The 13514-nt window shown below is 37.1% G+C and overlaps 1 protein-coding gene across 1 annotated transcript in view; it reads left to right on the top strand.

Moving 5' to 3' along the window:
- Positions 1–13514, top strand: part of COG6 (component of oligomeric golgi complex 6) — an 80704-nt gene that overhangs the window by 40228 nt on the left and 26962 nt on the right. The window contains exons 12-15 of the mRNA XM_066236241.1: positions 3100–3191; positions 9402–9519; positions 10907–11038; positions 11805–11972. Of these exons, the coding sequence (XP_066092338.1) occupies positions 3100–3191; positions 9402–9519; positions 10907–11038; positions 11805–11972 (510 nt within the window). The remainder of the gene's footprint in view (positions 1–3099; positions 3192–9401; positions 9520–10906; positions 11039–11804; positions 11973–13514) is intronic.

The following is a 13514-nucleotide window of genomic DNA, read 5'->3' as shown; positions in this document are numbered from 1 at the left end:
TATTAAATTGAAGTAACTAATCTCTGAACCCTTAACAGGTTTACTAACAACATATTCCATTTACTTTATTGTTTCAAAGTATAGTACATTTTTGTAATAGCAATAAATAATGATAAATCCACAGGTAAAATCATAATATAATTATATATATGTATGTGTTATTATCAATACTATTTAGAGTACGGAGTATAGGATTATATATATATATTAATTTTATGTAGAAAATTAAATTCAATGGGCTGACATTGATGAATAAGAATACACAGGTTTCAGATAAACCTACAGCACTTGAACTGTTGATTATGTGTGTACCCATCACCCAAAGTCCACTCATTTTCTGTCACCCTACATTTGTCCCTCTTTACTCCTCTCCTCCCCATGCCCCTTAACCCCCCCACACCATAACCACTTTACTTTTATCTATGACCCTGAGTTTCATTTTATATCCCATCTGTGTTTTTCAAGTCCATAGATAAAATGATCCTTCTTTTATGTGTTTACCAGACAATGTTTTAATTTTATCTTTTTTAATAAAAACTTTAGTGTATGATATTCTCCTGGCTCTCTTAAATTATGGTGGGTTCTATGAAAATAGGTATACATACAAAGATAGATGGCATGGAAAGTAGAGCTGAAGGCTGTATTGCCCCATCAGTCATAGTGCCCACAGGCTGCTGATAGGTACTTGGGAGCAGGTGTTGACCCCCAGCAACTGTGATGTCGGTAAAGGAGATCTGTCATGACTCCTCCTCTTGTTCACCTCTCCATAAACATAACTCCCCCCCCTCCCTTGCTCTCTTACTCTTGCTTTCACTCTCGCACTCTCTCTGGCGTTGGAACGGAGAGCCACTGTCTGTCGTTTATCTCTTCCTGAGAGTGTTGTCAAATTGCCTGCAGCTCTTTTTGCTACTTTTAATTTCTATCATCTGTGCCATGTCTAATACAGTTGAAATTTATTGAATGCTTATTATGTGCCAGGACTGTTTTAAGCACTTCATGGCTGAGCTATTACCTCCATAATTACTTACAAGCTCAGCTAATAGCATTTTTCTTCATTGCCACACCATTGTAATTACCAGTTAGTAGCTGGCATTTCTTTCGTCTGTTTTACCCTTTCTGCTTTCTCATTTTTGTTTTTCTTATCTCCTGTTTTTCTGGTGACTGTTGGCTTTTGCTAGCAATAGTTGGCCTTTTCTATAACCTTCATAAGACAGAGTGTGGCAAACTAACCAAGCTTGGTGTGTCATACATAAATCCCCTGATTTTTCAACTGTTTCTCTGATGTTTTCATTGAAGCTGAAAGAAGGCCACTTTTCCTTAAAATGTTTCCATGTATGGAAAGAGGTGGAAGTTGTTTCTCTTTTTTTCTCTTCCTTTCTTCTTTCCTTTTCTCTTTTCCTTTCTCCCCTCCATTTCCACTTTCTTCCTCAAGGGAGCTGGAATGAAGAGTATTTTCTTGATGCTTGAAAATTTTGGAAGACAGGCTTCCAGATAGCTGAGATGATGTTATAAGTCTACCAGGGAAGAGCTGTCTGTTTACAATGAATATCCTTTATATTTTGCTCTAATATATTAAAATTCAGAAAACATCACCTTCTTTGATAAGTCCCTATTGAGACCTTGGATTTAGAAAGAAAATATAATATGGAAATTTTGGTGTTTAAATTCAAATGCTATTTATGATTTATAATACTGTGGTAGCTGTTCTAATTTATGCCAACAGATATATATCAGTTTCATAAACATGTGAATGTAACAGTCAATAAATTTGCATAATCTATGAGGTTTTTGTTTATTCACATATATACATTTATAAAATATTTTATTTTATTTTATTTTTTATTTTTTTTTGTATTTTTCTGAAGTTGGAAATGGGTCGGCAGTCAGACAGACTCCCACATGCACCCGACCGGGATCCACCTGGCATGCCCACCAGGGGGTGATGCTCTGCCCATCTGGGGTGTCGCTCTGTTGCAACCAGAGCCATTTTAGCGCCTGAGGCAGAGGCCATAGAGCCATCCTCAGCACCCGGGCCAACTTTGCTCCAATGGAGCCTTGGCTGCTGGAGGGAAAGAGAGACAGAGAGGAAGGAGAGGGGGAGGGGTGGAGAAGCAGATGGGCGCTTCTCCTGTGTGCCCTGGCCGGGAATCAAACCCAGAACTCCTGCACGCCAGGCCGACGCTCTACCACTGAGCCAACCAGTCAGGGCCTATAAAATATTTTATAGAAAATCACATTTGTTGGCTTTATGGCATAATCTAAGTACAGAGAAACTTCAACTTTCAAAAGTGTTTCTTAAACATCTGTTGTGTAGGTACTGTTCTGCCATGTGTTTCAGGTTTGTAAAAGAAGCAGAAAGCAGTGTCTGTGTTTAGAATCTAGTTAGGAAATGCAAGAACCAGCTTAAGATCAGATATAATGTGTAAATAAGCACACATCAGTACACTTTAGCTGATATTCATTACTTAGGGAATATGAAGTAATAGAAAGATCAGTGAGGAATGGAATTTAATTAGAAAAGATTTCTAGTAGTTAATCTGGAGACAGATTAATTTAATCTTGAACTAGATCCAATAATATCCTGGTAATTATATATTAGACAAATACATTGGTGCTAATTTAAGGTTTATCTGCTCTTCTAATTAATATAAAAAGAACCTGGGTATAATATATTAGTTTAAAGATAAAGGTTCTTTGATTTTTTTTTTCTCAATCTTTGGTAAGAGTGGTACATTTGCACTAAGAATCACTTCTTAGGGATTTAACAATTTCTTTGCCATGTAGTACTGAACTAAATTGATTATATACTCGTGAAAAGCCTCAAACTGATCTTTTGTATTGGTTATTTCTAGTAACAACTGCTTTGAGCCAATTTCTTTCAGTAATAGGTCATCTTTATTTAGTGTTTCTGTGTTAAAGTGTTTTTGTTATTTTATTATGCCCTATGATTTACTATTCAGAAGTCCTTTATTTAGAAGGAATTTTGTGATTTCTGCAACAATAACATTTTATCATTTTTAAATGCCGTTTATAACACATTTAATGAAGAAAATTATGCTTTTAAGATATGTTTAATATTTTTCTCACATGTTTTAATAGGTTCGAATTGAACAAGTAATAGTTGCTGAACCTGGGGCAGTTTTATTATATAAAATTTCTAACCTCCTTAAATTTTACCATCATACAATCAGGTAAGTACTGTGCTTAAATGTGCTTGTTAAGTACTGTAATACTTTATTTCAGTTAGAACAGTGTAAGAGTTATTTTATTTTCCCTGTTTGCGTGACTAAGCATAACTGGTAGGACCTCCACATAAACCATATGAATTGCTATGTGTTTATTATATGTGCTAGTTTTTGAGGTCCATTATTTCTTTTTGCCTTTCTTCCCCAAACATAATTGTACACATGCATACACACATGTGCACACAGACATTTCTATAACAGTGTAAGTCTGTATACTGCATCAGTATAGAGATCCACGGTGACTGTACATCGTACTCAGAACAGGGCATAATGAGGGAAGTAGTCTGTCCTGGGTATATTTTTCATACATTCTTTTTTACTATTTAGTTTTCCATTAGTTACAAAACAGAACCATGACTTTATCTTCTCTAAATAAAGCTGCCTTATCTGATTGGGAACCACTTGTCTTATTTAAAATATAATCTCCGACTCCAAAATTTGTATTCATTTTCACTTTGCATGTATCTGTTGATGGTATACACTTGAGCTTTACTATAAATGTCACCATAAGTCTTATGTTATATGTGCAGTTGTGTTCAGCAATGTCCTTTCAAGCTTTGGTAGCTGTTATATTAGTTCATTAAAAAGTGATTTTAAAATTACTTTTATCCAGCATGACAGTATCAGGAGCAGAATGCCAACTGTTCAAAATCCAAGAGAATTATTATAACTAACAGATCTGGGAGAGCTGCAGGGATCACTAATTTGCAAAACACCAAAAGACTATGGCAGTGATGTTACCTACCTTTTAGTGATTGAGCTTGATCACCCAAAACTTCACAGCTAAGAGATGGATTTCCTATCCTATTGGTAAATTTTCAAACAAACCTAACAAGCCACAAAACTAATGAGAGATAAGCCTGACCAGGTGGTAGCACAGTCGATAGAGCATCGAACTGTGATGCTGAAGACCCAGGTTTGAAACCTGAGGTCTCCAGCTCGAGCGTGGGCTCATCTGGCTTAAGTGTGGGCTCACCAGCTTGAGCATGGGGTCACTGCCTTGAGCATGGGATCATAGGGATGACCCCATGGCTGCTGGCTTGAGCCCAGAGGTCGCTGGCTTGAGCAAGGGGTCACTGGCTCGGCTGGAGCCCCCTGGTCAAGGCATGTATGAGAAAGAAATCAATGAACAACTAAGGTGCCATAGCTAGGAGTTGATGCTTCTCATCTCTTTCTCTTCCTGTCTGTCTGTCCCTGTCTGTTCCCACCCCCTACTAAGAAAACAAATAAAAAAAAAACTAATGAGAGATAGGAATTGGGTTAGTCCTCTAAAATTTTAGATTTAAATTTATTACTTGCTATAATTCAAAAGGAAAAATTTATTTTTAGTTGTAAAGTATAGGCTTCCAGAAATAAGAAACGATATATACTTAAAAACTGAAAATAGCTAACATAGCATATGCTGTATTATGCAGCAATTGCGGTAAAATAAATTTTAAGTTATCAATTTAGTAATGCCCATATGGTACTGCATAAAATTTATTATTTGAAAGTAATTAATCACTCAATTTCTAATGTAGGGAATGCTAATAAAATCACTTGGGTTCTGCACACAACAGTAAGGTGTTTTTAAGCTCTGACAATTACAGTTTTTCTATCTTTGAAGACGATAATTTTGAGGATAACAATTAAGATCTTTTGATACAGTGAGCAAAACAGAGTTTAAACTTACATTCCGATGGCAGAAACAAGTATACAGTACTTTCAGATAGAGCAGTAAGGGCACTGAGGAGAAATGAAGTAGGACAAGGAAGTAGAAAGTATACAGAGTGACCATGAGTGAGAAAGTGTGTGTGTGTGAGTTGGTTGCAGGTCTTGGTGGGGGTAATACTTAAACGGACTGAAAACATGGAAGAGTTGGGATTGGAAAGGTCTTGGAGAAGAGTGCTCTATGTAGGTGTGTACTCTGGCTCCGAAGCCAAGAGAGCTTGTATTGTGGAGAACCAGAAGGAAGGCCAGTGGCTGGAGTGGACTGAATTGGAAAGGAGTAGGGGAGATGAAATCACAGAGGTAGACAGGGGCCAGATGGTACAGGACTTGGTAGGCCATGGCGAGGATTTAGATTTTATACTGAGTGGTGAGGGAAAGATGTGGGAAGATTTTGAGTGACTTGAGTTGATTTATGATTAAGGTGACTCTGGATACTCTGTGGATAATGTAATATAGCAGGGCAAAAGGGGAACAAGGAAGGTATTTAGGAAGCAGTTCATGGTTTTGAACAGAGATGATGATGAATTAGGCTACACGATAGTCTTGGAGGCTGTGAAGAGTGCTTGATTGCTTCTGGAGATATTTTATGTTATAGCCAGTTGGACATATATATGGACCAATGAAGTAATTTGTGAGGAGTAAAGGATGAATTCTTGGCTTTGGGTTTAAACTAGTAGATGAGGTATTGTCATTGGCTGAGATAGAGAATGCTGGAGAGGACAGGGTGATAGGAGTGGGTGGATAGTGAGGAATTCCATTCAGTATTGGCCATGTTAGATTTGATGTGCCTGTGAACATGTAGTAGAAGTTGTTGGGTGAGCAGATAATACAGAGAGATAAACTGAAATTATACAGTTGATACTTAAGCCATCAGAACCTAGGTAAGATAATTTAGGAGGTGATTCTACATAAAGAATAAAGTCTAGGACTGAATCTTGGGAAGCTCCAATATTTAGTGGTTGATAAGACAAGAAACCCTCTAGCCAGAGAAGTTCAGAAAAAAGAGGAGGTATGTAAGTTCTTAAAAAATTTTGTCTCCTGCATATTAAAACTGCTGAAGGATAGGGTCCCCAAAGGGAAGATTTGGAATCCTGGGAGCAGGGAATCCAGTTGCTCTTTGATTGGGTCTTTCCTTTAAAAGTTTTTCTTTCTGTAGTTAATAACTGCTTGGTTTTATACTCGCTTTCTTTTCTGTGTCCTCATCACTATTTTAGACCCTCAGTATAAGGGCCTCAGCATTTTGTGCCATATAGTCAAGAATGTTGAGAATCCCTCCGGACCTCTCTCCTCCCCTCTCTCCTCCCCGCGTTCCCCCTGGGAGCGCTCATCCTCCCCTCATCCAGCTAGACCGGTTGTTCTCCAGACCTGCTGGGTGGGTGTCACACTGGGACTTGTCTTCTTCACAACAAGATTCGATTCCCTGTGTTAGATTCCCTGATCCTTGGTCAGCTCTGAGTAGTATTTTCGTGCTGTGATAATGAAACACTGAATATTTACTTACTAGAACTCTATGATAGAACCGTATTCGGAAGCCTGGGAAAGATGAAGTTTGATATATTGAGGTGGGGAGGAGCATTGTGTAAGAGAGTTCAGCTCTTATCATCTATATCAAGGACTTTATATGTAATACCTGAATTGAAAAATCAAGTAATAGGAGTATAAGCAAACTGGGTGGAAATATGAAGTGAAATATTAAAAGGTAAGATATATAAATGTTGAATCACTATGTTGAACAGTTGAAACTAATATAATTTGTAGGTCAGCTATACTTTTTAAATAAATAGAGAAAGAGAAAAAGAAAGAAAGAAAAAACAAGAAAAACAAATTAGAACCTAGGCATTGGTCTTTAGAATATGATAATGATTGACAGAACATGATTATAAGAACTAGCCTTTGTATCTGTGGCTCTAAAGAAACTCAAGTGGGCTCAATAGAAATTGGTCTCTGACTCCTAGTAAAATTAGCAAGAGAGCCTAAAACAAAAACAAAAAGTATCTGCAAGTATCTAGTCCAGTTACTGATGCTTAGTAAGTAATTATTAAACATTAGTAAATTCTAGATCTGAATAACTGCAAGGTAATGGCTGATAACTCAAGTTTTTAAAAATAAATGATATAAATTTGTCTTGTCTTATCTCTCAATTTTTCATTAAAATATCAGTTTCCTCTTGTATTCATATAGTTTTCTTTCCTTTTTGCTTGATGTACTGTACTTTTATTCAGAGGCAAACTTATTTTTATTGTATGGGTAGACATGTGTGGGAATTCCTCCCAGTTTATTTTGGTGTTTACCATACAATATTTTTAACTTGGATACGTAAGTTTTAACAAAATACAACTATTCTGGGTTCCTGTTCAGGATTTTGCTTTTACTTTACTGTTTACTTTTTATATTGTTTAAATTGATAATTTGCTTTGTCTCCATTAACTGTGAATTTATGCCAGTATATTTTCATTTCAGAGTGTATTAAAATATATAGTATTTGTTTTTGCTTTTATATGTAGTATATCAATTCTTGGTAAATTTGCTATATTTTTTGCTTATTATCTACCATTATTTATTAATGTCATATTTATCTTTAGCAATCTAAAATTTTTTAGTATAATATGTTATTGTACCTTAGAAATTATGATTTCCTTCTGGATCACAGTATATTTTTATACCAACAAAGGCCTTTTCTTCTAAAAGTATTTAAAAATGACTTTCAGTACAAGACTTAGGAAAATAAAATTGGGAAATTTTTACTTTTTTTTAATTAAGTGAGAGCAGGGGAAGCAGAGAGACAGACTCCCGCATGCGCCTGGAATCCACCTGGCAACCCCCTCTGGGGCCGATGCTCTGCCCATCTGGGGCAATGCTTGCAACTTGAGCTGTTTTTAGCGCCTGAGGGGGAGGCCAGGGAACCATCCTTAGCATGTGGGGCCAACTTGCTCGAATCGATCTAGCCATGGCTGTGGGAGAGGAGAAAGGGGAGAGGTGAAGAAGCAGATGGTTGCTTCTCTTGTGTGCCCTGACTGGGGATTGAACTGGGACTTCCACACACTGGGCTGACGCTCTACCACTGAGCCATGGCTGAGAATTGTTTTATATACATGCTTGTCTCACATCCTGGGAAAAATGGGAAACCCCACTGATAAGTCTATGAAATATCCTTGTAATACAGCAAATTGAAAATTATAGAATGTGCTGATTGTTTTTTCAAAATAGCAGATTTTTCATTATCAGTCTATACTGCTATTTGAGTAGCTGTATAAATATTGAGAAACTATAATTTATAGGTATGTTACTGATATGACAATTTTATTTATTTATTTTTTGTATTTTTCTGAAGTTGGAAACGGGGAGGCAGTCAGACTCCCACATGCGCCCTACCGGGATACACCTGGCATGCCCACCAGGGGGCGATGCTCTGCCCATCTGGGGTGTTGCTCTGTTGCAACCAGAGCCATTCTAGCGCCTGAGGCAGAGGCCATAGAGCCATCCTCAGCGCCCGGGCCAACTTTGCTCCAGTGGAGCCCCCGCTGCGGAGGGGAAGAGAGAGAAAGAGAGGAAGGAGAGAGAGAGGGAGGAGTGGAGAAGCAGATGGGTGCTTCTCCTGTGTGCCCTGGCCGGGAATCGGACCCGGGACTCCTGCACGCCAGGCTGACGCTCTACCACTGAGCCAACTGGCCAGAGCCTGGTATAACAATTTTAATTCAAAGAATAACTCTTGTTAAATTTAAATGTTTCATCAGGAGAGCTGTTGATGAATGGCTTTCTTAAAATTAAGTACTCTTAGATAAACAAGATGTGCATTTTTTAATAGGGAAAAATAGAAATAATTTTGTTTTGCATATTATGGTATCTGTTCTGACCCACTGTTTTTCTAAAAGAGTTTCTGAGAAATTGAAAACATAGTAGTTTGCCTGACCTGTGGTGGCACAGTGGATAAAGTGTCAATCTGGAACGCTGAGGTTGCCGGTTCAACAAAACCCTGCAGTTGTCTGGTCAAGGCACATATGGAAGTTGATGCTTTCTACTCTTCTCCTACCCCCCTCCCACTCTCCTCACTAAAAAATGAATAAAAATAAATAAATAAAGATAATATTTAAAAAAGAAAACATAGTAGTTTGTTTTTATTTGTTCATTAACTAACTCAAAGGAAAAAGAGCCCTGGCTGGACAGCTCAGTTGGTTGGAGCATCAGTACCAATATGCAGAGGTTGTAGGTTCAGTTACTGGTTGGGGCACATACAGAACAGATCGATGTTTCTGTCTCTCCCTCTTTCTCCCTTCCTCTTTCACTCCCTTCCTCTTTTTCTAAAATCAATTAATTGTTTTTAACTCATAGGTTCTGTTCTTTATAAAAACTTTTACTTAAATTGAGATTTTTCTAAAGATTTGTATTCAGTTAAAGAACTGAGTTGCTATAGCCTGATTTGCAACCTGAAGTATTCTTTGTTTTTAGTGGCATTGTTGGAAATAGTGCAACTACATTGTTGACTACCATTGAAGAAATGCATTTGCTAAGCAAAAAAATATTCTTCAATAGCTTGAGTCTTCATGCAAGTAAATTAATGGACAAGGTATGTTTGAAAATGCAGTTCTTGAACTTTTTATATTTTATGTTTTGCTGTTTTTACATTGATGATGATTTTTTTTTCCATTTCATACAATGTTCTTTTGATTTCTTATGAACAACAGAATTCATTTTGAAATGGCTTACTGGATCTAGGTTTATAGTCTGTGTTCCTGGAACTGTAATATTGAGTCATAATTGGAAATAGAATCTCAAGTTCTAGTTTCACTACCATTTTTCTATAACCAAAAATCTGTAACTAAATCAAACTTACTATATTTAGGTCAGGTCTAAAATGACATATAGATTGGAAAACTGGAACTCTTACTAAATGGTTTTTCTAAACAGCTTACATTTTTACCCTTTGATGGTCCAGTTTTGTCCTTATGAAATTTATGCTACTCTGAATAAAATACTATAATTAATTATGAGAACAAACACAACAGTAACCCCTCCTCCCAAGAAACTGAACCAAATGCACAACAGAAAACATAAACCTGAAAGAATCCTCTGAGAGCTGATATTTTAAATAGAGCAGTGTGTGTGATAGGAGCAAAAGGAATGAGTTTATAATGATCAAATCCTTCTTTAGTTTCATTTAATTATTAAAGACTCAAGTTTTTGTTCAATATGAATAGATTTGGGGTTCAGGAAACCATCTTTTAATAAGCATACTAGGCAATTTTCAGGAGAATCGTCCATGGACTACACATTCAGTCTACGGCCATACCACCCTGAACGCGCCCGATCTCGTCTGATCTCGGAAGCTAAGCAGGGTCAGGCCTGGTTAGTACTTGGATGGGGGGGGGGGGGGGACTACACATTCACAGCAGTAGTTTTAACTGCCTCTGATTGGGCTCTGGAGTCGAAGAGTCTAATTTTACATTTTGGATCTACCACTTACTACATGTGTGTCCTTGTAAAAATGATTTAACTTCTTAGAGTTAATAATAATTAAATGGGATTATTTCCTCTAAACTACTGAATAGATTGGCCTGAAGGTGTGTGATGATTCCCAGTTATAACTAGGGAAGTGCTGGTCTCTGGATTACTTTTTTCTTATGACTTGGTCTAAAACAACGGAACAGTAGGCCATTTCAAATTGCATGAAAATATAATTCTGAAGTTTAAAAACATTAAATTATCTCAATTCTTTTGAATTTTAGAAATACAAATTCTAACAATGGTATATTAATTTTGAGATAATCTAACAAGAAACTTCTGTGTCACTTTCTGTGTTTAGGATAATACAAGCTATTGATAATTGATTTTCTAAATGTCAGCCAATGCTTTACACCTTTTGTATATATTATTTTACTGTGAACTGGTATTTATTTATACATTAAAACTTAGTGGGGAAATATAAACAGTGGATAAACCATACCTTATATTAGGTTGAGCTCCCACCACCTGATCTTGGACCAAGTTCTGCATTAAATCAGACACTTATGTTGTTGCGTGAAGTTTTGGCATCTCATGATTCTTCAGTCATACCATTAGATGCCCGTCAAGCTGATTTTGTGCAGGTATGTTGTAAATTTATTTATTTATTTTTTTATTTTTTATTTTTTTTCATTTTTCTGAAGCTGGAAATAGGGAGAGACAGTCAGACAGACTCCCGCATGCTCCCGACCGGGATCCACCCGGCACGCCCACCATGGGCGAAGCTCTGCCCACCAGGGGGCGATGCTCTGCCCATCCTGGGCGTCGCCATGTTGCGACCAGAGCCACTCTAGTGCCTGGGGCAGAGGCCACAGAGCCATCCCCAGCGCCCGGGCCATCTTTGCTCCAATGGAGCCTTGGCTGTGGGAGGGGACGAGAGAGACAGAGAGGAAAGCGCGGCGGAGGGGTGGAGAAGCAAATGGGCGCTTCTCCTGTGTGCCCTGGCCGGGAATCGAACCCGGGTCCTCCGCACGCTAGGCCGACGCTCTACCGCTGAGCCAACCGGACAGGGCCGTAAATTTATTTTTTACAATGGCTTATTACTCCTCTATTGTAAATTCTGTTGAAATTCTGGTATTTTATGACCCATATATTTTGACAAACCCTCTCATTGATTTTTCCTTTAAGTATTAAATCAGTTCTCTTTAATTTAAAAATTATTCAGTAGTGCTCATTCAAAAAATTATTCTGATTATATATCATTTAATCTTTTTCTATGTGCTTCTGTAAGTTGGCCCCCTTCTAGCTAGTATGGTATTCATTCGTAATTGCCGTTTCATGCCGATTGGGAATTAAGTTTTATGTGATTGGGAATTAAAGAGTACATTTTATTTTATTTTTCACTTCTAGGTTTTATCGTGTGTCTTGGACCCTCTCCTCCAGATGTGCACTGTGTCAGCCAGCAATTTAGGCACAGCTGACATGGCTACTTTCATGGTCAATTCATTGCATATGATGAAGACAACATTAGCTCTGTTTGAATTTACTGACAGACGTCTGGAAATGCTACAGTTTCAGGTTAATTTTGCCTTAAAATGACTGCTCCCTGTGATGGAATCTTTTTTCTACATACGATATAAGTTACTAGCTTTATGCTCTAGTTGTAAGTCCTTGAAAGGCCACACACAGTTGTGCGCACGCACACACACACACACACGCACGTGTGTGCGCGCGCCACATAATCAGCATTTTAATTTTGTTTTGGAGAAGTCTGAATACGTAATGGTAAGGTAGTGTATTCAAACCACCATATGTCATGGTACAGTGAAGCTTTTCTGATTAATTTGAGCAATTGTTCTGTATGCAGATTTCAGTTCTGAACTGGGAATAATGTGCCATGACTTTCAGGCTGTGAGGCTAGTGTAAAAGGTGCTACAGTGGACAGATATATTTTAATCTGTGTGTAAACCAGTGTTAGGCAAAACATTACTGTTTATTATATCAATCAGTCGAGTCCTTACACCAAATGGTGTCACTTGAGAGTTTATAAAATCACTAACATGAAGTCTTTCATAAAATTCACCAGATATTTGTGTTCTGATTTTGAAATTGTGATTTTTTTTGGCATATAATTTTTTTAAAAACTCTAAATGTAGTGTTATCACAAGTATATAAACAGTTTGGCAGAGGCCTTAGTAAAAATTTATTTGTAAAGTTTTGGGGTTTTCCTGAGGAATGAGTGTGATCCATTTAAATTTTTGATATTTTCTATTTAAAAAAATATAATGAAGTATGATTAATTTTCTTTTCTTACATAACTTTTTAATGTAGAATTAATAAAGTTCTTTTAAAAATTATTAGTTTTTATAGTACTTGTCACTAATTCAATTCTAATTTCTTTTATTTGTTTAGATCTTTTCTCTAGATATTCAAGTGTATCCAGTGTTCATTAATCTGTTTTATTACCAATTTCTTAAATATTCATAGACTGGTTTTGCATTTCAAGAGAACAGGCCCCACTGTGTAAATGCTTATTAAGTGTGCATTTACCTGATGCTGGTTGCTAGGCTGTTGGCCAGTGTGCGTGGCATGGGGCAGCCCTAGTCAGTGTGAGGAAGGACTGCACAAGGATGTGGATACTAGGAGATGTGGGTTATTAGGCCTCTTGCAGTAGCCCTTTGCCTTATTGAGTAAAATGTCTTTGATTTTCAGACCTTTGCTATTCATCCCGTATGTAGTGTTTCAGGTAAGAAGTCCAGGCTAGTCTGTTTCCCTTTGGTTTGTGGTGACATGTTTTATCCATTTGGAGTTTTGTAAGGATTTTCCTTTGAGATCAGGTATCTCTTCAGGACATTTTCTGGAATCACTCTTTTTCCATTATTTCCATCTTGGACTTTTCAGAGCCATTTCAACCTGAAGATTCAACTCCTTCTTTTGTTCAGTAAAATTTTCTAATATCTTTAATCATTTGTTACTTTTTATATTCTGAAGTTCTTATCTCTCTTTGGCTTTATCTTCTGAATCTGTCTTCTAATTTCTTTTTAAATCTCTTCACTTTAACATATTTCTCTGATGTTTATTCTGTATTACTTTTCTAATTTTCTTTCGATAGTTTAGTTC

This window comes from Saccopteryx bilineata, chromosome 6 (assembly GCF_036850765.1).
Source record: "Saccopteryx bilineata isolate mSacBil1 chromosome 6, mSacBil1_pri_phased_curated, whole genome shotgun sequence".
NCBI classification, from domain to species: domain Eukaryota; kingdom Metazoa; phylum Chordata; class Mammalia; order Chiroptera; family Emballonuridae; genus Saccopteryx; species Saccopteryx bilineata.
The sequence above is the reverse complement of the archived record's forward strand: the minus strand, read 5'-3'. Positions and strand labels throughout refer to the sequence as shown.